At 42.1% G+C, this 22,921-nt stretch overlaps 1 protein-coding gene across 1 annotated transcript in view; it reads left to right on the forward strand.

Annotated features, from left to right (window-relative positions):
- Nucleotides 1-22,921, forward strand: part of GPR158 (G protein-coupled receptor 158) — a 461,568-nt gene that overhangs the window by 354,013 nt on the left and 84,634 nt on the right. The window contains 2 exon segments of the mRNA XM_033932889.1: nucleotides 22,268-22,330; nucleotides 22,332-22,378. Of these exon segments, the coding sequence (XP_033788780.1) occupies nucleotides 22,268-22,330; nucleotides 22,332-22,378 (110 nt within the window).

Genomic DNA, 22,921 nt, shown 5'->3' on the forward strand with positions numbered 1-22,921 from the left:
CAGAGGACTAGGTAGAATTGTTTGCATATAAAACCCTGAGAAGAATGAGGTTGTATATATTAGGAAAACAAGTCAATGTTCTATTTTTTTTTCCTATTACAGACATGACACAGCAAATTTGCTGCCCATAAGATTTGTTGTCTTGGAAGCATTTTAAATTCCATTTTATCACAAATAATATTAATTATTAAGGGACCCTTTTACTATGACGCACTAAGAAATAGGCTTAGTGCATTTTAATGTAGGACTTTCCCATTTGATAGCACAATCTTAAAAGAGGGTTTGTTTTATTTCTGTTTTCTTTTTATAGGTCTTGTGCTAATTTTTTCATTAGCTCATGAATCCTCCAAAAATATTAATGCGAGAGCACTGAGGCCCATATTCTATAAACAGTGTCTTAAATTAAGCACTGGTAGGTGCCTTACCGGTGCTGAACTTAAGTGTTAAAAGCCATTTAAAAACAATTAATATGCATGAATACAGGATGTCTGGTGCTGTACTTGGAGAGAGCCCCCAGGAAAGAGACTTGGGAGTATTTGTAGACAAGTCAATTAAGCCGTCCGCACAAGGAGCTTCGGTGGCGAAAAGGGCAAACAGAATGCTAGGAATGATTAAGGAGGGGATCACAAACAGATCTGAGAGGGTTATCATGTTGCTGAACTGGGCCATGGTGCATCCCCACCTGGTATACTGTGTCCAACACTGGTCGCCGTACATTAAAAAGGACATAGTACTACTCAAAAGGGTTCAGACAAGAGCAACAAAAATGGTTAAGGGGATGGAGGAGTTGCCGTACAATGAGAGGCTAGAGAAACTGGGCCTCTTCTCCCTTGACAAGTGGAGACTGAGAGGGGACATGATCAAAACATTCAAGATTTTGAAGGGAATTGACTTAGTAGAGAGATTGTTCACCCTCTCCAAGGTGGAAAGAATGAGAGGGCACTCTCTAAAGTTAAAAGGGGATAGATTCTGTACATACGTAAAGGAAGTTATTCTTCACCCAGAGAGTGATAGAAATCTGGAACGCTCTTCTGGAGGCTGTTATAGGGGAAAGCACTCTCCAGGGATTCAAGGAAAGATTAGATAAGTTCCTGCTGAACCCGAACATACGCAAGTAAGGCTAAACTCAAATAGGGCACTGGTCTTTGACCTAAGGGCCGCAGTGTGAGTGGACTGCTGGGCACGATGGACCACTGGTCTGACCCAGCAGTGGCAAATCTTATGTTCTTTTAAAAAAGGTTTAAAAGGGGTGTTGTACAATGCCTAATGCCACTGTAGGAGGGGCATTAGGCATCATGAAGCGCCTCCATGGTCTCGATTCATGTGAAAGATAGGCACTAGAAATATAGGCCTTTAAATCCCTGGCCTACATTTCCGGCACCTACCTTTCAAGAAGCAACGATTCTATAAATGACACTGTTGTGTGACTGACACGCGATTGGTGGCCATTTTTTAGGTAGACACCAACTACAGCGCTGTTTATAGAATCCAGACCCTACTGCCGCCTAGGCAGGGGATGCTAAATGTTCCCACATTAAATCAGAGTTATTCAGTTAACGTGCACTAATGCGAACAAGTTAGCTGGATAACTCTTGTCACTGCCCATGACATAACCCTCCCCAACACATTAAAAAAAAAAAAAATATATATATATATATACAGTGGTGCCTCACACAACGAACTTAATTGGTTCCAGGAGCAAGTTTGTTATGCGAAAAGTTCGTTATGTGAAACGCGTTTTCCCATAACAATACATGTTAAAAAAAATAATTCGTTCTGTAGCATAAAATATGCTAAGATGACATAAAAAAAGATAAATTTTTTGTTATTATTTTTATTTAGATACATCTAAAAACATAATTGTTTTTTAAAACAACACACATTTTTTAAATTTAAAGACAGACTAAGTAGAGTCTAATTTTACAGTGAGAGAGGGCAGAGTCTCAGCGGCAAAAACTGGGACTGTTCATTTTTTTTTTTTTTTCTAGCATCGGGGAAGCGGCGAGAGTAGCTCCGCCCCCCCCCCAACGCATCAGCAGTAGGCGCCGGGCCCCTGCGAGCCGACGGTCCGCCACTGCACAGGGAGCCAGGCGGAGAGAGGGCAGTTAAGCGCAGTGCCTGCGCGGAAGGATGCAGCTCGGGCGACTTTGTTGTGTGAAACGAAGTTCGTTGTAGGAAGCAAGACATGAAGTTCGTTGTGCGCAGCGTTCGCTGTGCGAGGCGTTCGTTATGCGAGGCACCACTGTATATTGCATGATTAGCACCAACTGAATGGTAGACAACCCTAATACCCACTATATATAAAGACAAACTGCAGACCTCGTAGCGCACCCTGAACAAAGCCAAAGCACGGTGACTGAAACATCGGTTCTACCTATCCAGAAGTGGTAACGGCAACAGGTATGATGCCAGCTGTGGAAGTCTCAGAAAGCAGTCTATACTATTATTGGCAAATTGAAAAAAACAACAACAACCATAAACTGGGGAATTCTATAAATGGCACCTATAGGTACTACTTCCATGCCTAAATTCCAGCAGATGCAAGGCGCCAAATGGGGCTTAGAGGGCAGATCAGCACAGAAATACTTTACACATACAAACCCAGTTATAGGACAACGCCCAATAGTATATTTTATCCCCAACCTTATATGTTTTTATCCTTTTTCCTTTCCCCCATACCCCTGATTTTATTGTAACTATCCATTCTTTCCCTCATGTTTTGGAGATGTTGGTTATTTATTGTTTGTGTTTGTTTCCCCCATTCCTCTTTTTTATTTTATGATATTATAAACCACTTAGATTTTAACCCTGGTTTTATGTTGGCGGTATATCAAATAAATTGAACTTGAACTTGTATCCACGTGCAACTGCAAAGGGGGGCCTTCCCACAGGAGAAGAATGAGCGGGTCAGGGGTGTTCTGGAAAATTACATACAGTATTATAGAATAAATTGGGTGCAGAATTCAATATCCAGTGCTAGTCTATACAAAGCGCTCATCCTGGAGTGACCTTTATGAAATAGTACTGGGCACCATTTAAAAAAATTATATATAGATATTGATATTTGGACACCATGTCATGTTTTTTCTGTTCATTTTTATTGTTAATGACATGGGATGGGACAACTTCCCTATGAGGAAAGGCTAAAGCAGCTAGGGCTCTTCAGCTTGGAGAAGAGACGGCTCAGGGGTGATATGATAGAGATCTATAAAATAAAGTGGACTAGAAAGGGTAGACGTGAATCACTTGTTTACTCTTTCCAAAAATACTAGGACTAAGGGACGTGCGATGAAGCTACTAAGTGGTACATTTAAAACAAACCAGAGAAAATATTTCTTCACACAACGTGTAATTAAACTCTGGAATTCGTTGCCAGAGAATGTGGTGAAATCAGTTAGTTTAGTGGGGTTTAAAAAAGGTTTGGATAATTTCCTAAAAGAGAAGTCTTTAGGCCATTTTTGAGATGGCTTGGGGAAATCCACTGCTTATTCCTAAGATAAGCAGCATAAAATCTGTTTTACTATTTGGGATCCAGCTAGTTACTTGGGACCTGAGTTGGCCACTGTTGGAAACAGGATACTGGGCTTGATGGACCTTTGGTCTGTCCCAGTAAGACAATTCTTATGTTCTTATGGGATATGTCATTGACATTTCTCATATTGATGCAAATGACAGCTCATCCCTAATTTTCTTTATTGTGGCATGCATCAGGTGATATACAGACTGTGTAGTCAATTCAGAATTTAAGGCCATAGTATTAATTGCTAGCAAGCTTAGGGGCCCTTTTACTAAACCATAGTGCCTCCAGGCAGACATAAATATACGCTAAATGCAGCACGTCCTATTTTATACCTAAGGGCCAAGTGGTACTAAGCCAATGTATCAAGTGTGCCGTGAAACACTGGCAAGGAAGAGAGGCGCTATGCTGGCTGATTGCTTACAGAACATGCCTCTTGCAGCGAGAGGCACATCCTGTAGGCAGTCAGACGGCACTGACGACTCTCCCCGCACCTCTCCTTCTCCAGGATCCCCAACCGGCGAAGTGACAGGTTCAGGATCGTGGCCAGAGACATGCATAGACATCAGTGTGATGCATGTGATGTCATCACGTTGATGTCCGTGCACTTCCGGATGCCTTCCAACCGCGGCTTCGGGTTTAGTGTGCCGTGGCACCGAAAGGTTTGTGGGACACTGCACTAAACACATATTGATGTCCGCTAATGAACTAAGCTTTAGTAAAAGGGCCCCTTAGAGATCATATGACACTGGTCTTCACTCACTCCCTGCCAGCTTTTCAATGTCACTTTATTATCAGTGACTTTTATTTGAAATCATTTTTATTCACATTATCAAAAGAACCATGTAACTTGTCAGCCATCACTACAAAGTACACAAAAAGCATAATACTTTAAGACTGCAATGCAAAACTAGAAACAGATGACACTTTGAGTCTCTCAACCAGTGGCTAAACCAACCCACTCCAGTCCCACTCTCCCAAATGTTCCACCAATACAGCAAGGTTCAAAATTTGATATTCAGAGGGGTATCTTCAATAGCGCATATAAGTCCAACTTTGGATGTTTTCCGCAGGATGTTCAAAAGTTGGGGCGGGGAAAAGTCTATTTTTGAAACCATTACAAGCCCCCATTTTTTTTTTTTTTTTTTTTAAATGACATATTTATGTCTTAGCCATCAGGAGGTCCAACCTTAGGACACCTAACTTTCTTCAGCATTTTCAATCACAAAAACGTCCACATTCAAAATCACCAAATCCAGACCATTTGGACATGGGAGGGGCAGTCATTGTAATGGATTGACTACACAGACATACCAACAGAGCAGTGAGGCACCTTAGAGGGCACTGTTGTGAACTTCACATAAAGGGTGCCAGATGAATATCTCACCATAACCCCCTTATAATTTATGGTGAGCCCTCCAGAACTCCCCCAAAACCTACTATTCCTACCTGTCTACTACTCCCAAAGCCCTTATGGCTGCAGTGGTACTTATACAGCAGCACAGAAGGGTTTTGGTGGCCTCACACGTTCCACCATAAATGTAGTGGTTAGAGTGGGTTATGGGCCTTGGTCCTCCTCTCTATGGTTCACTAGCCCACCCAGCAGGCTACTTAAGACACCTGTGTACTGCGGTGACGGGATAATCGCGCGCCAGACGCCAGCGCGCTGACAATCCAGCGCCGACAATTCGGCAGAAGACAGAAGCGCGCAGGGGATAAAATAATTTTTAAAGAGCTCCGACTGGGGGTTTGGGGTGGCAACCCCCCCACACTTTATTGGTTAGTGTTTGCGCTGCCATTGCGGGGGGGGGGGGGGTGAAACCCCCCACATTATAGAGAAAACAGAACTTTTCCTGAAAAAAATCAGAAAAAGTTCAATTTTCGCTATAATGGAGGTTTCCAACCCCCCGAACCCCCCTCCAACAGCAGCGCGAACACTAACCAATAAAGTGGGGGGGTTGCCACCCCAAACCCCCCCGTCGGAGCTCTTTAAAAATTACTTTTTCCCCCGCACGCTTCTATCTTGCGCCGAATTGTCGGCGCTGGATTGTCAGCACGCTGACGTCTTGCACTCCACTGTCTATGAACCGTGTACTGCTCTGGTAGGTTTTCTCATACCAGGTTCTGCTGTTCTAGAGACAGTATGTACTGTTTCATTCAGATCTTTGTGGGGTGAGAGGGGGGTCATTACTTAATCCCTCCAGTGGTCATCTGGTAAGTTTGGGTACCTTTTTGGCAGTTAGATGCACATTGTTCTTCAATGGTGGCATCTTGCAATGGAGTGTCTGTGTTTCTGTCCTCATGGCTGCCACACAACTAAAGGCCTAGAGTTGCACTGTGCAAGGACGAACTATCCAACAGGCAATGTACGAGTACATATGTTGCATTTTACTAGCTCTGTTTCGGTTATCGCATAATTTAACAATTGCCTTTAATTTTTGATTAGCCCTCCTGTATAGATGAGCACAAAACCAAAGCTTCTTAATGAATGTGTTTATTGTATCTGGCAACAGAATGATCTAAAATGCTTCTGTACAGGTAATGCTGCCATAAACTGATATTCTGCTACTTAATCTAATGTGCCAAAAATTAATGTTTGTTCTTGCAGCTTGCAAGAATTTTTCTGTTTCCCAAGTGCTCTTGAAACAGAACACTGTTATATAATAATCTAAAGCCATCTGACTCAAGTTACATGATCCACAAACTACCGGGCTAAGGAAGTTATGCAAATGAGCAGCTTAGTGATATAATATTTGCTAATTTCTATAGCTTGAAATGCAGATAAGAAAACAAGGAGAGTCTTGGATACATGGGGCAAATATTCAAAGCAATTTGAGCAGGCAGGACTGGGTGCAGTAAACTGTCATGGGGGGAAGGACGCAGACTGTGGGGGAAGTTGGAAGCTGTCATTGGAGGGATAATCAGGAAGTTGTCATGTTGGGGGGGGGGAGAGGAGAGGGAAGCTGAAGATCAGCACTAACAGGACAAATTGAAATTGGGCAGGTGAGGACTGTTCTGGGGACAGAACTGGGAGGAGCCAGCAATTATGTGCGTACTGGTGACATTCAGTGTCGGTGACCACTGAAAGAAGGTACGCAGGGGTCTGGTGTGGACGCTGTCACCGTATAGCATGGCCCAGCTTCTGGCGCTGCTTATGCTCAGCACAGCATGCAGAGGAAGTCACTAAGGCTCAGGACGAGAAGCAATAATCTTGTAATTTGACCAAATAATTGTCAATGAAGCAATATTATAATCCACAAGGTAAGAAGTTTGCCGCATCCACTTTGTAAACAACAACAAAAAAAAGGTGGGGGAAATCAACTTGTAACTCCCACAGCCATTCCCCTGAAAAGAAAAATAAAACCAAGTTAGTTCATTCCAGTGGAGCAAATTGATCCATTCCTGGTTTTCTGCTTTTATTCCAACCACACCATAGATAAAGCTGGCTAAGCAAGTTTATAGTATACATTTCTATAACTTCCTAACTCATTTAATAAATTCAGGAAATATTTCCAGATTCTCATTTTCTTCCTGAATGTATTTCTTATGTAACCAAAGCCTTCCCTCCAAGCAATATTGGAGGCTCTGGGGCAGCTCACCATCCTCTCACAGTTGATCTTCTGCGACTTTGTCCACCCACGCTGTCTTTTACTTTCCCAATCTTCTCATTCTCTCTGACTTACGTTGCAATCCATTGCTTGAGGTTCAGGTAATGGGATAACCTCTGCTTCCATCCAGTTCATTTCCTCTGGAGCTGCCACATGCTCTCTTCTTGCCTTGTGAGTCAGTTCCCCTAATGAAGCATGTGGGACAATCATTTGTCTCCCTTCCTGACTCCCTACCCCCTAGCAGCCTTGCAAGACATGATGTATTGATGTTTTAACCAGGGGAATTAAGCTTCCTCCCTCTCCAGTGTTGCAAGATGCTTTTTTATAATCCCACCCAAATACAGTGGTGCCTCACACAACGAACTTAATTCGTTCCAGGAGCAAGTTTGTTATGCGAAAAGTTCGTTATGTGAAACGCGTTTTCCCATAACAATACATGTTAAAAAAAATTATTTGTTCTGCAGCATAAAATATGCTAAGATGACATAAAAAAAGATAAATTTGTCAAAATGGTGAAAATGGTGGTCTTGCTGAGGCCAAACTCTTTGACGAGGTCACACTGTTTTACCCCACATTCACTCCTTCTAATTATTTCCCGTTTCATTTCAACAGAAATCACCTTCCTGCTTTTTTTAGAAGCCATGATATATAAAAAATATTGAGTTTATCTTAAAAGGACGACTGCCGTGATACGTGCGTGCGTGCGTGATTTAATTCGTAATGAAGAACGATTGCCGCGATACGTGCTTAAGTTAAGCGCAGTGACTAACGACTGCCTGCAGTGCCTGCGCGGAAGGATGCAATACATCGGCAGCGATCGTGGAAGCTCGGGCGACTTCGTTGTGTGAAACGAAGTTCGTTGTATGAATCATGACATGAAGTTCGTTGTGTGCAGCGTTCGCTATGCGAGGCGTTCTTTATGCGAGGCACCACTGTACCTTGCAAAAGCAGCCCTAAAACAGTCCAATGTATGAGGAGGTGCTGAAAAGTTCTAAGCCCAGCAGCTATCTTTATTGGGGCAGTCTCCATTGAGGGCTATACACGTGGAGGGGCACAATAAAAAAAAAAACAATGTCTAAGTCCCCTTTTGGTCCAAGCCCCTAAACGTTGAAAGTAGCAGCAGTGAAATGTCCATTCTAAAAAAAAAAAACAGACGTCCAAAATGAGGTTTTTTTTTTTTTTTTTTTTTTGAATGGCCTATCTCTACGTTCAGCAGTTTAATCGCCCAGACCATCACTGCGTCTAACCTTAAAACACATTCCCAACAAAAAAAATCACCCAAGTCCCAAACGTCCAAAATAAGACCTTTTAGGCGAAGTACTTTGCTTAAATGCTGGATTCTGTAACTGGTGTCTGTCAAAAACAACACCGGTTACAGAATACCCCCTCCTCCCACAACGATTGCAGCAGCACGGATGCCTAATCTCTCCTGCTGCAATCGCAATCTCCCCCCTGAATGGCCACAAAACAGCAGGAGGGATCCCAAGCCCTCCTGCCAACACCTCCGAACTCCCAACAATACCGACAGAAGGGAACCCAGGCCCTTCTGCTGAAGATGGCATTCTCCCTCCCAACAATACTGGCAGGAGGGAGCCCAGGCCCTCCTGCCAAAGATGGCCCTCCACCCCTCAACAATACCGGTAGGAGAAAGCCCAGGCCCTCATGCCAAAGACCCCACCCCAACAATACCGGTAGGAAGGAGCCTAGGCCCTCCTGCTGGAAACGGGCCCCCAACCCCCTGACAATACAAGCAGGAGGGAGCCCAGGCCCTCCTGCTGAAGATGGCCCCCTAACCCCCGTGAACCCCAGCAAACCCCCACGCACCCCAAACAACCCCACCACCACCCTTAATGTTGGCCAGCTGGACAGATTTCTGGTCCGGCCAACCAGCAGGCCCACCTCCTCTAATCACTCTAGGCATTCAGAGGCAGGGTAAAGGCTTAAACTAGTTTTAGATATGTCTAAAACCAGTTTTGATTATCGATACTTGGACAATCTGTCTTGTTGATCATCCGAGTACCGATTTAGGCCACGTTTTGAACTTCTTTTTTTATTATGAGCCCCTTATTCCAGTGAGTTTCCACTTTTTTTTGTTCAGTACTTTTCTGATGGAAAGAAAAAAGTAGAAATTTGTTAGACTGTACTGCCATATAGGTGACACCTGCAGCCATAAGGTATACAGGTAGGTATACTAGATTTTGGGGGGAGTTTTGGAGGTTATAAGGGGCTTATGGTGAAATATATATTTGGAACCCTTTATGTGAAGTTCACTGCAGTGCTCCCTAATGTGCCCCACTGCTCTTTTGGCGTGTCTGTGTGGCCAGTCCATTAAAATGCTGGCCCCTCCCATGTTCAAAATAGGCTTGTTTTGGACATTTTGCATTTGGACGTTCTGATTTTTGAAAATGGCGCTAAAAAAGATAGATGTCCTAAGGGCCAGAACATCTAGACAAGTTATTTTCAGAAAAAAAAGATAGCTTGCGGTTTGGAAAATGGTTGTTTTTCCAACCTGACTTTTGAATGTCCTTGCAGAGACATCCAAAGTTAGACTTAGATGTCCTATTGAAAAGGTCCCTCCACATGTTTACCTTTCTTATTCCACAGATCTTCATTTTCCCACACAGCATTGTCTTCCTATTCTCCTCTCCTTTATTTTAACTGGCTTCTCTTTTGATTTCCTTTACTCTATTTGTCAACTTGTTTTCATTTGAGGACCACTGCAGCTTTTAATTTTATACCTCATTCAATTCTTCAACATATATTTTTTCCCTCCCTCCCTCAATCAAGCTTTTGGCAATTGCTCACACTTACCTAGTTTCCTTGAAACTAGTGTCGAGACCTCTAGGGATAAGCTTCATTGAGAATCAGAGACCTCTAGTGTCCCTTCTAGAAGGCTCTAATAAACTATTTCCTAAGAAACTGGACTTTGACTTGTAACTACTCCTACAGCTTCTGGAACAAGGGGAGGGTTCTCCTGAACAGTGAAGTAAACTGTCCCAGCTATCTGGGTAGGGTTACCATATTTTATGAAGGAAAACACCATTCTACACCAACCCCGCGTGGTTCCATCTCCAGCCCTGCCCAGTTCTGCCTCCCGTTCTGCCCCCAGCCCCACCCCAGTAAGCCTCCTCTCTTCTGTGATGAGCTCCAGTTGCTTCTGGAGGGCCTGGAGCATGCGTGGATGTGCGTGACGTCATTCGTGCATGCTCAGAGACCCTCCATATCCAGTCGGAGGTTGTTGGGGCTTTCCAAAACCCGGACAAATGCTGGGTTTTGAAAAGCCCATCTGGGAGCCTGGAAAGTTTTCCCGGACATCTGGTAACCCTATATCTGGGTGAAAAAAGAGGTTTGACCAGGAAGCACATGAAGGTGCCACAAGCTGTAAATTAGAACACTGAGATCGAAGTTAGCAGGGAGAGGAAAGAGAGACAACTGTCACTAGGCTCCTGCTGCTGGTGCAAACTTTCTGAGTCTTCTCTCCGGTGCTCATCTTCCTTTTCAGTTAGAGGATACTCTAGACTAGATTCTATAAAAGGTGCCCTAATTGCGGACTCCTAGCAGCCCCTAATAAAATCCATGTGCAACCCAAATTGCTTTAATAAGCTTAAATGGTAAGGTAATTGATCGACAAATTGAAGTTAATTAATGCATTTTAAAAAATAACTAATTAAGAGTTCTATGCCGAACTCAGAGCGCCACCTAAATCGAGAAGCCCTCTGACACCTTATGATGCCTACCTGAAAAGTAGGCATGGTCAAGGGCAGGGAATAGGTGTGGTTGGCAGGTATTGCTAGGCGTTTGAATTAGGCACCGGTAAATTAGACCCGGTAAAACCTGGCCTAATGTACCGGTGCCTATCGATGTCTAAATCTGCTTAGGCACCACTAGAGGTGATTTTATAAGTGTCAAATAGCGATTGATATAGAACCACGCAAAGCAGCACCTACAATGCAGGCGCGGTTTATAGAATCTGGCCCTCTGTATGTGTAGATTCCCACAAGTCAAATATCAGCTGTTTGAACTGTACTGGGCTGCACAGGGATTTGTACAGACGAGGACTTTCTTTCTGCTCCTCACCAGGTGCCATCTCAGTTTTCTCATTTAAAATTAGCAGCTGTGGCACCTCTACTTCCTGTTTCTTCCCCTGTAACTCAGCAGCGTTGGAGTGTTAAAAATGAGACCAGCCATGGACTGCAAGGGAAGAAGGTGTTGTAGCTGCTGTTTTATAATTTAAAAAAACTGAGACTGGTAGCTGGTGTGGAGACAGGTCCAAATGTTCCTGCTGTTACCTCCAGATGTGCCGATAGGGATTTAGTTCCCAGCCTGTGCATTCCACTGATGCCACCTGGCTGCATCTTTTCATCTTGATTCATGCGAAAGAGTAACAGAATCTAGAGGTAAGCATATTTCCAGAAGGTTTTGCTATAAGGTTAGTGACTGGCCCAGTTAATTTTGCTGCACTGAAATAATAGAGTATTCTACCACAGTCTAGTACAGGCTACAAATAATATTGAAAAGTTTTCACAAAAAAAGCTTAACATTTAACTTTAGTGTTGAGAAAATGTGGCATAGTGTTTTGTGTAATATTTATAAAGCACACTTTTCCATGGATGCAAAATTACATTTAACAACAAATCAAAACATGTACACCTATAATGTGATATTATAATGCATTTCACTTTTCTCCATTCACTAACATGCTTATCTATGTGGGTTAATGTGTGGGAAGAAACATGATCAAATGTATCTGGAGGTGGAGGAACTCTGTGTCTGTGTGGGGGTTTGGCTGAGAAGTGAGGGCTATACTGTAAATAGGAATGCCAGTGTGTGTGTATTATATCCATCTTGAGAGTGTAGGTATGTACCTGTTGGAATATGTGTGGGGATGAGATTGAAGGGTATGTGGAGTGTATGTGTGAGGGTGTCTAGGAGTATGTTAGGGGGGGGTGTAGTGTGTCTGAGTATGTTTAGGTATATGTGGAAACACGCATATAGACACTGTGACACTCACACTATGCACTCTCCTGTTCTCTTGCACTTACTTTCTCAATTTTCCATCTTCTTGCACATTCCCCAACTTCATTGAATATCCATTCACACTAACTCTCCCCATCCTCCATGCCCCTCTTCCTCCTCTTTCTGTCTTTGATTGCCCTCTCACTTTCTCGGTCACAGCCGTCTTTATCCCCATTGCCCTTGTACTCTTTCCTCTCTGCCCCATCTCCTTTGCTCTTGCTGTCCTTTCTTCCCTCCTTCCCCTCTCCTTCTCCCTTCCCCCTTACTCTTTTTTCCCTTGTCCAATCTCCTGTATGCTCTCTCCTTTCTATACCGTCTTCCACTCTCTTTTACTCGGATCCCACTGGCAGACTACAACCTGTCCACACTGCAAAGTTAGGCCAACCTCTTCTGAACTCAAGCTTATCCAAGTTAAGTATTGGGTACCATCACTAAATAACGCTGGTGCCCACCTATCTTCTGAGACAGCACAACTCCATCCCAAGACCATCATGCCCCTTTTCTTTTCCTGTCAGCAGGAATGGTAAGGTGGCACCCAGGAGTTCCTTTGTCATGACATGGCTTGTTTCTTCTGCTGGTGTGGGTTGGAGCCCCTGTCTTTACATTCTTCAGACTTGTTCTCTTTTGGTGGAGAGGATTCACTTTCCTGTCTCTGTGTTGTCTGTTCTGAAATCTTCATAACTTTGGTAGTACATATATGTTTGTACAAGTATGTATGCAAGAGGATGGGTAGGCAGACAGAGGAACCCTCCCCAATAGGCGCTTCCAATTAAGTGGTAAAAAGAATTGCTCGTAAAATCAGTTACAATTGTGGGTAATTTAGGAAGTTCTGCACTTGCTCTATTAATGTGGTGGGGTATTTTCAATATGACATCTAAGGGCTCCTTTTAGAAAGGTTGCGCTAGCATTTTTAATGCACACACCAGATTAAGGAGGCGGTAGCGGCTAGCGCATGTGGCAATTTAGCGCGTGCTATTCGCGTGTTAAGGCCCTAGTGCGGCTTTGTAAAAGGAGCCTTAAATGTGGGTTTAGACATTTTAGAAAAAAACCCATACAAATATCCAGCAGAGAAAATGGTCATTTTCAAACCAGAAAAATGTCTATCTTTTTTTTTTTTTTAAATGGCCATTTCCTAGATGTGTTTGTCCTCAGTGCATCTATATTTTTGAACCATTTTTGAGAAAAAAAAATCTGAAAAACTAGCCATTGGGACATAGGAGGGGCCAGGATTCCTAGTAGACTGGCTACACAGACAACCCAGCAGAGCAGTGGGGCATCTTAGCCAACACTGCAGTAGACTTCACATAAAAGGTACCAGGAACACATCTCATCATAACCCCTTTACATTGTATGGTGAGCCCTCCAAAACTGACCCAAAATCTACTGACCCCAACTATGCACCGTAACAATAGCTCTTATGTATGCAGGTGTCACCTATACTAGGTCTGACAATTAAGTTTGCAAACTCATCCTAGAAAAAGTGCTACATACCTCATTGCTGAATATTACTACAGTCATCTTCGAAGTACTCCCCTTGGGAAGCTATGCACTAATGCCAGCGCCTAAGCAATTTTGGAACTCTTTTTCTTGAATGCCCATCAGAGCTGTCATCATATTACCCTTGATATCCTGAATTTCATCAAAATGTCTTCCTTTCACTATTTCCTTTATCTTCGGGTAAAGATAAAAGTCATTAGGGTCCAAATCAGGTGAGCAGGGAAGATGTTCCAATACAGTTATTTGTTTTCTGGCTAAAAAGTCCCTCACAGGCAGTGCCATGTGAGCTGGTGCATTGTTGTGATGCAAGAGCCATGAGTAGTTGGCAAAAAGTTCAGGTCATTTTCGTCTAACTTTTTCACATAACCTTTTCAGCACTTCCAAATAGTAAACTTGGTTAACTGTTTGTTCAGTTAGTACAAATTCATAATGAACAATCCCTCTGATATCAAAAAAGGTTAGCAACATTGTTTTGACTCTTGATTTGGACTGGCGGCACTTTTTTGGCCATGGAGAATTGACTGGCTTCCAATGTACACTTTGATGCTTTGTTTCAGGGTGGTATTGGTACACCCATGTTTCATCACCATGATAACATGGCCCAAAACATCATCTTGCCTCTCCAAATGATCTTGGCAAACATCGACTCTCCTTTGCTTTTGTTCATCGGTGAGCTCCTTTGGGACCATTTTTGCACACACCTTTCTCATGCCAAGATTTTCAGTTAAGATTTTCCTGTTTCTGACCAACAAGATGGCTGCACTGAGGCGCTGTGCATGAGCTCACACAAATCTTTACTCTTCAGGCTGAAATTGCTTACCTGATAACCGCCATTTGGCGTTAATATTATTGAATTATGCCGCACAAGAGGAAAGGAGTGGTTAAGGCAATATCCTCCGCTACTGTACTCCCACCGCTCACTCAGCCAACGATCGAGCAATTCACCATAGTGACACTACCAGGACCCGGGGAGGCATTCTCCACGCTATGGGAGAGAGAAGGAAGCTCTCCTCTATTGAAGCATGAGACATCACTTTCACCCCCGACGTCAGTCGTCCCTTCTTGTCCGGCGATTGGAGCTGCTGAGGGAGCTGGAAATTTGAATGCCGGAGCTGCTACAAACGTTCCCGCACAGGAGGGCCCATTTGCAGGAAATCCTTCGTTGATGGAGAAAACAGAAGAGGAGATGACCCTTGAGATAATATGGACAACACTTCAAAATCTGAATACCGCAGTATTAAAGTCAGCTGGAGAGGAAATACCTGAGGGGTGGGGGGGGGGGGTGTGTGATTGATGATTTCACCAAATCTCTTAAGCAAACTAAACTTGAGATTAAAGGCTCTATCTCACAAATACAAGCTGAGGTACTATCGCTTCAAGAATTTAAAACAGTGGCTATTAAAGATAACCTAGCCCTGCATAGAAAAATGGAAAATATAGAGAACTTTAACTGCAGATTAAATTTACGTCTTTTTGAACTTTTCAAAAATTGTTGATATATCTTCCTTTGATATGTTTAAAAAATACTTAGCAGAAATTCTTAAGTACTCCGCTGATTTTTAACAAAATTTACTAACTACCATCCTCTTCTAAACAAGTCCAACAAGATGCTGGTAATGTTATTCTTCAATAAGTGCAACTCAAAATGACACCAACTTTTAAGTCTCAATAAGCACTAATCCTTCTTGACCGCTACTGACCTTCTTGACCGCTATGCCATTATCTGTGGCATAGCAATAATGGTCAAGAAGGATTAGTGCTTACTGAGACTTAAAAGTTGGTGTCATTTTGAATTGCACTTATGATTGCATTATAATAAGCGGACTGGGAGGTTTCCAGTCCTGATTTTCAAACTGATCCTCTGAAGAAGCGAGGGGACGAAACGGGCCCGTCAGAATTAGTGATAAAGTATTAAGATAAGTGGCCTAGAAATCTGATTTTGATACATAATTAAAGCAACTACTTATGATTTTTTTAAGATTGCTGAATTTGCACATTAGAATTGTTTAGGAGGAGGAGGAGGAGGGATGTGATTATGTTACAATTTCATTCAGCTGAACAGCTGTTTTGGCTGACTTGTATGTAAGAGAAAACCAGTCTGAGGTCCTTTCTCCCTTAATAAAAATGATGTTTGATATGACAGTATAATTGAAACTGCTGGGCAACAGATTGAGAAGAAATTTTCTTCCTTCAAAAATTGATTAAATAACAATTTTTTCTGAATTCCATTTTTGGGCGTAATTGACATTGTGAAATGTGGAATTTATGTCAATATACTTTTTTCTCTGGTTGATGATTGTAAACTACATAGGATGACCCTTGGGGACAAGGATGGTTATTTATAAGTATTATATCTAATAAAATGCCATATATAAAATATATATCCATGTAAATATAAACAGATAATATCTGCCCCCACCCCCTTTTTAGGGGAAAAATGTTAACCTGAATTTAAACAGAGGGTTTATATTTCAGCATTCCTCCTCTTCTCTCCTTTTTCCAATGTGTCTGGTATTCCTTTGTCTCCTTCCTTTGGTGCCTGACATTCCCCCCTCTTCCCTCCTCCCCCTGTGGTGTCCCTCCTCCTCCAATGCTCCTCCTCTCCCTGAATTAGGGAGCCACTTACTCCTCCCTTCTTCCCTTCCACAAACAGACAAAACCCACTCCCTGGCCTACCATACTGCCCTAGTGGTCTAATGGTATGTCGGGGCAGAAGTGATCCTCACTTGCTCCTGCCTTTGCTGTTTCTGTAGTGAAAATGGCTGTCGTGACTTCTAGCGGCAGTCTTATGAGATTGATACTGTAAGTTGCAGCAGCCGTTTTGGGACTGGAGTTAATGGTCAGGACTCGCTCATAAATCTAGATCAGAAGTTCTCAACTTAGTCCTCAGAATATACCAAATAAGTCAGGATTTCAGGATATCCCCCCAACTAGGCATAAGATAGATTAGCATATAGTCCTGAAAACCTGAAAACTGTGAACTACTACTGTTTATTATTTATATAGTGTTACCAGATGCACGCAGCTCTGTATGTTAAACACTCAAGAGACAGTCCCTGCTCAAAAGTGCTGCTTATAGAATTAGGGCCTAATTGTTAGATCATTTTCCATAGACATGAATGAAAAAAAAAGCATTCAGTGTTGAAAAAGAAAAGCATCTCAAAAGTGACACACAGCAGAATTTTCAAAACTCAGATTTGAGATGTTTTCTCTGCAGTTCATCTAAATTGCAAGGGTGGGGGTGGGGGGCATGATTTGAGCGGGATTTGGGTGGTCAAGGTAAAAAAATGTCTAGGGCAAAAATTGGGACTTTTCTCCTGAACTTGTTTCAATCACAACTGACACAAAAAGGTGCCCTAACTGATCAGCTGACCACTGGAGGGATTAAGGCATGACCCCCCCCCCCCCTTTTTTTTAATCCCCCAGTGGTCACAGACCTCATTTCCATTCATAAAGTTGTGATAGTGACAATCCATACCAGGCTCTGACACCTTCAGATAGCCTATTAGAGAAACAAGCTGATCCCAAGAGTAGTCTAGTGGTCAGTGCAGTGGACTGTAGAGAAAAGGACCTAGGTCCATATCCCACTATAACTAGTACACTTGTGGTGGAAATTCTGAGCCTTCCAAACCCACAAAATACCAACAGTACCTGTAGATAAGAGTCACCGGTAGACTTGGGGGCTTTTGTAGTGGTGTACAGTTAGGTACAATAGGTTTTTAAGTGATTTTGGAGGGCTCACAATACTAGGAATGGTGCTACACAGCTATCCTTATAGCTTGTTTTTGACATTTTTTCTCTAGAACTTTTTTTTTTAAACAATCCCTAAAGAAATGCAAACTAAGTACAAAAATGTCTAGAAAATAGTGATTTTTGAAAAAAAAGATTTTCCAGTTCAAAAATTCCTACAACGCCTACAATTGGACTTGGACGTCAAAGCGAAAATGTTCTTCAAAGTGTGCCCCCCCAAAAAAAAAAATTTTCATAGTATATTATGGAGGAAAAATTCAGGCTGTGGTGGTAAACAGCTTGTAAGGTGCTCCTAATCACAGGCTGAAACTAAACCCAAATATTCAATGCTTCCAGCACTGAATATCTGGGTATTTGTGCTGACCCAGAAGTTAACTGAGCACAAGCCATTATTCAGACCTGGCCAGTCATTTTTATCTGCTTGCTTAGCTGGTTAGCGGGTCTGAAATACTATTAACTCTCTAAGTGCTGGCCCAGCTCAAGCTCTTCCCCCAGACTGCCCCTAACCTAGCAGTTTGGGAAATGGCAGTGAATAGAGATATTCAAGGGTGCTACCTAGTCTTGTACCACTGAATATTTATTTATTTATATATTTAATTCATTTTCTATCCCATTTTCCCCACAGAGCTCAGAACGGGTTTGGCAGACAGCCAGCTCAACTGTGTTTGGGCAGGAGAAATACTAGGGATGTGCAGCCTGAAAATGCTTATTCATATCATTTCCCAGAAAGGCACTTTTCCAAAACTCACTCCTTTTTTTGCCAGTTTTGAGTTATGCAATTAATTTAATTCATCAAGGCACGATTCATTTACTGTAGCTTGTTCCTGTGCCAAAACTCACTCTGGCCAATTATCAGTGTAAGGAACAGCCGCTGACTGGTTAACTTGCATCTCTATAGCTATCAATGCGTTTTAGCAGTATTTAACCAATTATCACAAATGAAAAAGCCCAATTATTGCCAAAAAATATGCCAGAGAAGTTGGGGCATTCTGGGGGCATGATCGCTTAAGTCTCAATATTTAGAACTTAAACAACTAGGCTTGGCAGGGAAATAAGGCCACATAAAAAGTAGACCTATGGCCATGGCTGATTTAAATCTGAATATGAGCTGATAAGTCCTTGGCTTTGTAAAGAAAACAACAAGCTACAGAATTGAAAAAAAAAAAAAATTTAGTCTACATATTCACCACTGAGCTCCTCATACTTATGGCTTTGTTGTTCTAACTTCTTTAATCCATCCAAGAAAAAATTATTTTGGTTCTGCAACAAACCACTTGCCTGCAGCTAATGTGGCATCCTCAGTGCTCGAAAACTTCCTTCCCTTAAGTTGTTTCTTGAGGATAGGAAAGAAGTAGTAGTCTGAAGGATCCATATCAGGTGAGTAGACCAGATGTCTCAGAACTTCAAAGTGAAAATCTGCCAGTTTCTTGTGAATGCAGCATTGTCTTGAAAGAAACAAGATTCCTTTTGAAAACTTGCTTCAATGTTTGGAGTCCATTTGCTACTTCAGTCCAGGTAATCTGAAAGTAAAAATTTACCTTTGTCCCAGAAGGCAGATGCCAACACCTTGCTCGATGACTTCTGTATCTTGAACTTCTTAGGACACGTTTCATCCATAGCTAAAAGATGTTTCAAAAATTCCACAAGTCAGCATTGAGACATTTGAGAACGCATGTGGCTGAGAGCTATCTCATGAATAATATAGCCTACTCATTCTTGGGATATCTCCAGGATGTCTGCTATCTGTTTATTGGATATTCTTCAATCATCCAGGATCATGGAATGGCATCCATGTTTTCTGGAAATGTCACTTGAGTTGGTCTCCCAGATCGTTCTTTGTCTTCCATGCTCCAATGTCCAGTCATATGAATTCTATGAGCGTAAGAGCTGTTACTGCCACAGCCAGCACTAAAAACCATGCTATGGTTTTATAAAAGGAGGGGGCAACTTGTTCCAGGAATTCTCCAGGAGAGTTTTTAAAATTAAACTCTAAGAAATCATACATTAACTATTCTATCTTTTTCACTTATACATACCGTATTTTTTGCTCCATAAGATGCACTGGACCATAAGATGCACCCTAGATTTAGAGTAGAAAAACAAATTGTGTACTAATATATACCAGGCTCTGCACCCCACCCCCTCACTCCCTGCCAGGCTCTGCATCCAACCCCACACTCCTTGCCAGATTCTGCACCCTGTCTCCCCTTCCTTCCTAGGCTGTTGCTTTCATTTTTCATATACACACAGCAGATATAAATTCTCAAAACTGACATATTTTGATCACTAAATTGAAAATAAAATCATCTTTCATACCTTTGTTTTCTGGTGATTTCATGAGTCTCCTTCCTTCCTTTCTTCTTTCCTTTCTTCACTCAGGCCCAACAATTGTCCCTTTCTATTCCCTCCCTCCCATGTCCCAAGTTTGTGCCTCCTCCACCTCACTTCCTTTCAGCCTTTGTTCTTCATCCTCCCTCCCATGTCCCGAGTTCATGCCCCCTCACTGCCTTCCAGCCTTTGTCCTTCGTCTTCCCTGCCATGCCGAAACCTGCCTACCCGCCGCCGATTCCTCCTCCTCTGCCACCAGTCCACCACAGCCACCGCTGCACCACAACTCCAGGAAGGGAAGGGCCAGTGTGCAGTGATTGCATGTCGCCATTCTACAATCCTTCCCCTGACATCAGGGGAAGGCTGTGGGCTGGCAATGTACAATCGCTGCATGCTGGCCCTTCCCTTCCTGGAGTTGCAGCGCAGTGATGGCGAGCAGGGAGCAGCGGCGGCGAGCAGGGAGCAGGAACAGCGGTGGCAGGCAGGTGGGTGGGGAGCAGCGGCGGGGGTGGGCAGAAGTCAACCCGCGTACCCTCAATGAGTGGGACATTTTAAAAAGGTATGACGAGGTGGGTGGGAGTGTTTAAAAAAAGTTACCTTTGCTTCATAAGACGCACCAAAATTTCCACCCAGTTTTGGGTGGAAAAAAAGTGCATCTTATGAAGCGAAAAATACGGTAATGTGCTAAAAATTATTTATAATGGACCCAATATTCCGACTGCGCTGAGCCCGGATATTCAGGACCAGGCCATTTCTGGTGACTGATATTGAATATCTGGTTTATTTATGACTGATATAAACTTAGCCAGCTAAATGGATATTCAGCACTGGCTGGCTAAGTTTATAGCGATCAAAGATAGACCAGCTATTTAAGCATCCCAATTTAGCCAGATAAGTTGTGCAACATAGCTGGCTGCCCACTAAGCACTAATATTCGGTGGCCATCTCATGCTGAACATTATCATGTAGCCATCTAAGTGCTATTATCTGGCCAGAAGCTATTCCTGGCCAGTTAAATGGAACTGAATATCGGGTGGCATATGCTTAGAAAACAAATTGTGGCTATATCAACAAGTTTCAAGTTTAAGTTTATTATAAATTTGATTGATCGCTTATTCAAAATTCTAAGCAATGAACACATCAGTAAAATTACAAAATAAAGGGGGCAACAAAAACAAACAGAGAACTGAACCTTACAAAACATATTAAAGACTAACTTTACAAACATAATAAAACACGAGGAAAGGATGGGAAAAAAATACAAATTGATAGAAAAGAAGACAATTATGGTAAAAAACAATAGGAAGGGAAAGAACAATGAACCTCAGAGGGGTTATGAGATTAGAATGAAACTCCTAGTCTGGCTTTCGAATTACTAAATGCAAATTTAAAAAGAAAGCTTTTTAGTTTGCTCTTAAATTTATCCAAATTGTTTTCTTCCCTTAAGTAAATAGGGAGGGAATTCCATATTTGAGGAGCTGTAATAGAGAAGATGAAATGCCACCGTGTGTTAATAATTTTGAGTGAGGGAATAACTAGTAAATGTTGATCATTAGACCTCAGTACCGGTAGTCTAATGTCCACTGTTATTTATATACTGTGTAATTCTATATCCATAAATGCTCCTTCATAAAAAATATGAAAACTGATATTCAACACTTATGCTAGCAGTTTGCATCACTCGCACTTCACCATCATCAATGTGAGATTTTCAATAATACACTGGGAGCACTTCACTTTCAAATTTCATTGGTTCTTAAACCTATTCTGGGGAACCCCCTGCCAATTGGGTTTGCATGCCTGTCATCTCTATTATATGCAAATCTGCCTCATGAATATTCATTGAGAATATCTTGAAAATCCGACTGGCTGGGGGTCCCCAGGACAGGCTTAAGAACCACTGGTATACTGTATATCATATCTGATAGAAACAAGGTCCAATTATCTCATCTCTTGTCGTGTCAAATGAACACACAAGCCCTAGTACTTATTAGCTGGCTCTTTTTAAAGGGGGAGGGGGAAGAAAGGCTTCTCTAAGAGAGCACCTGTGATGAACAAGGCAAGCTAGAAGGTGTGTAAAATGCAAATTGTATTTTAAATATGCAGCACTCACACCCTGAAGGGCTTTGAATATCAGACAGGCAATCTTAAATACTATTATGCAGACGGGCAATGTAATTGAGGAAGAACTGGAGACATTGATTCCCTGTAACTGCAGCCAGCATCAATGTGAACAGCTGTGTTTTGAATTAACTACATTTTGTGTGTTTTTTTTTTTTCATCTGGCTGGTACACAATCAGCCTCTGGGGAAGATCATCCTCTTCAGCTGTCCAAGATGGTTGAGTAATTGCAAAAAAAAAAATCAAAATCACCTTTCTGTAAAACCTGAGTTCAATAGCTTATAAACAAGACAAATTTTCCATGATCTACTCTGTAATACTTATATATAAACCTTTCCTATGTGATCTAGTCTTAAGGATGTATTAATGTTTTCTTTCTTTACTTCCACATCTCCTGCTTTACGCTGCTGCTCTCTTGTCTCCTCTGTAGGTTATCATTTTATATTTCGAACCAAGCACATTTCGATGCATCCTTCTAAGATGGGTTCGCCTTTCTAGGCTATGCAACTGTTTATGGAACTGTGACACTCAAGTTATACAGGTATTTCAGAATGTACTGGATTTTTCCCTGTCAAAGCATGACATTGAAGTAGATTTGGATATACAGTAATTTGATTAACTGTCTTTATATTAACCATAGAAAACTTGGAAGAGTAATAACAAAAGGCATTTCAGGCATTTCCATGGGTAAAACAGTGTTTTATCCATAGAAATATGATTTTTGTTTATTGCCTAACCTGTGTGCATGTAAAATGCATGCAAATTGTTGAACAATGTGCATATTTTAACTCTTGGTCTTCAAAAGAAGTTCCAGGAGTAGGGAAAGGGCAGGACCTTGAAAAATACAAGTGCTGATTGAAAAGCTAATTAGACTGCCTCTGTTTTTCTTTCCAAGAAGTAGACGTGGCAACACTGTGCTGTTTCTTGTGAAGCTCATACGCTGATGTTTCTGAACCTGCAGTTGGACTGCCTTAATCTTCATTGTTGGGTCACAGTGAGATGAAGAAAGTCATGCATTTCATCATGGCGGATGAGGAAGACGTGTCTTTGAGAGTATGCAGCATGGCTAATTGTTTCACCACTG

Source organism: Geotrypetes seraphini, chromosome 2 (assembly GCF_902459505.1).
Source record: "Geotrypetes seraphini chromosome 2, aGeoSer1.1, whole genome shotgun sequence".
Taxonomy (NCBI): Eukaryota; Metazoa; Chordata; class Amphibia; order Gymnophiona; family Dermophiidae; genus Geotrypetes; species Geotrypetes seraphini.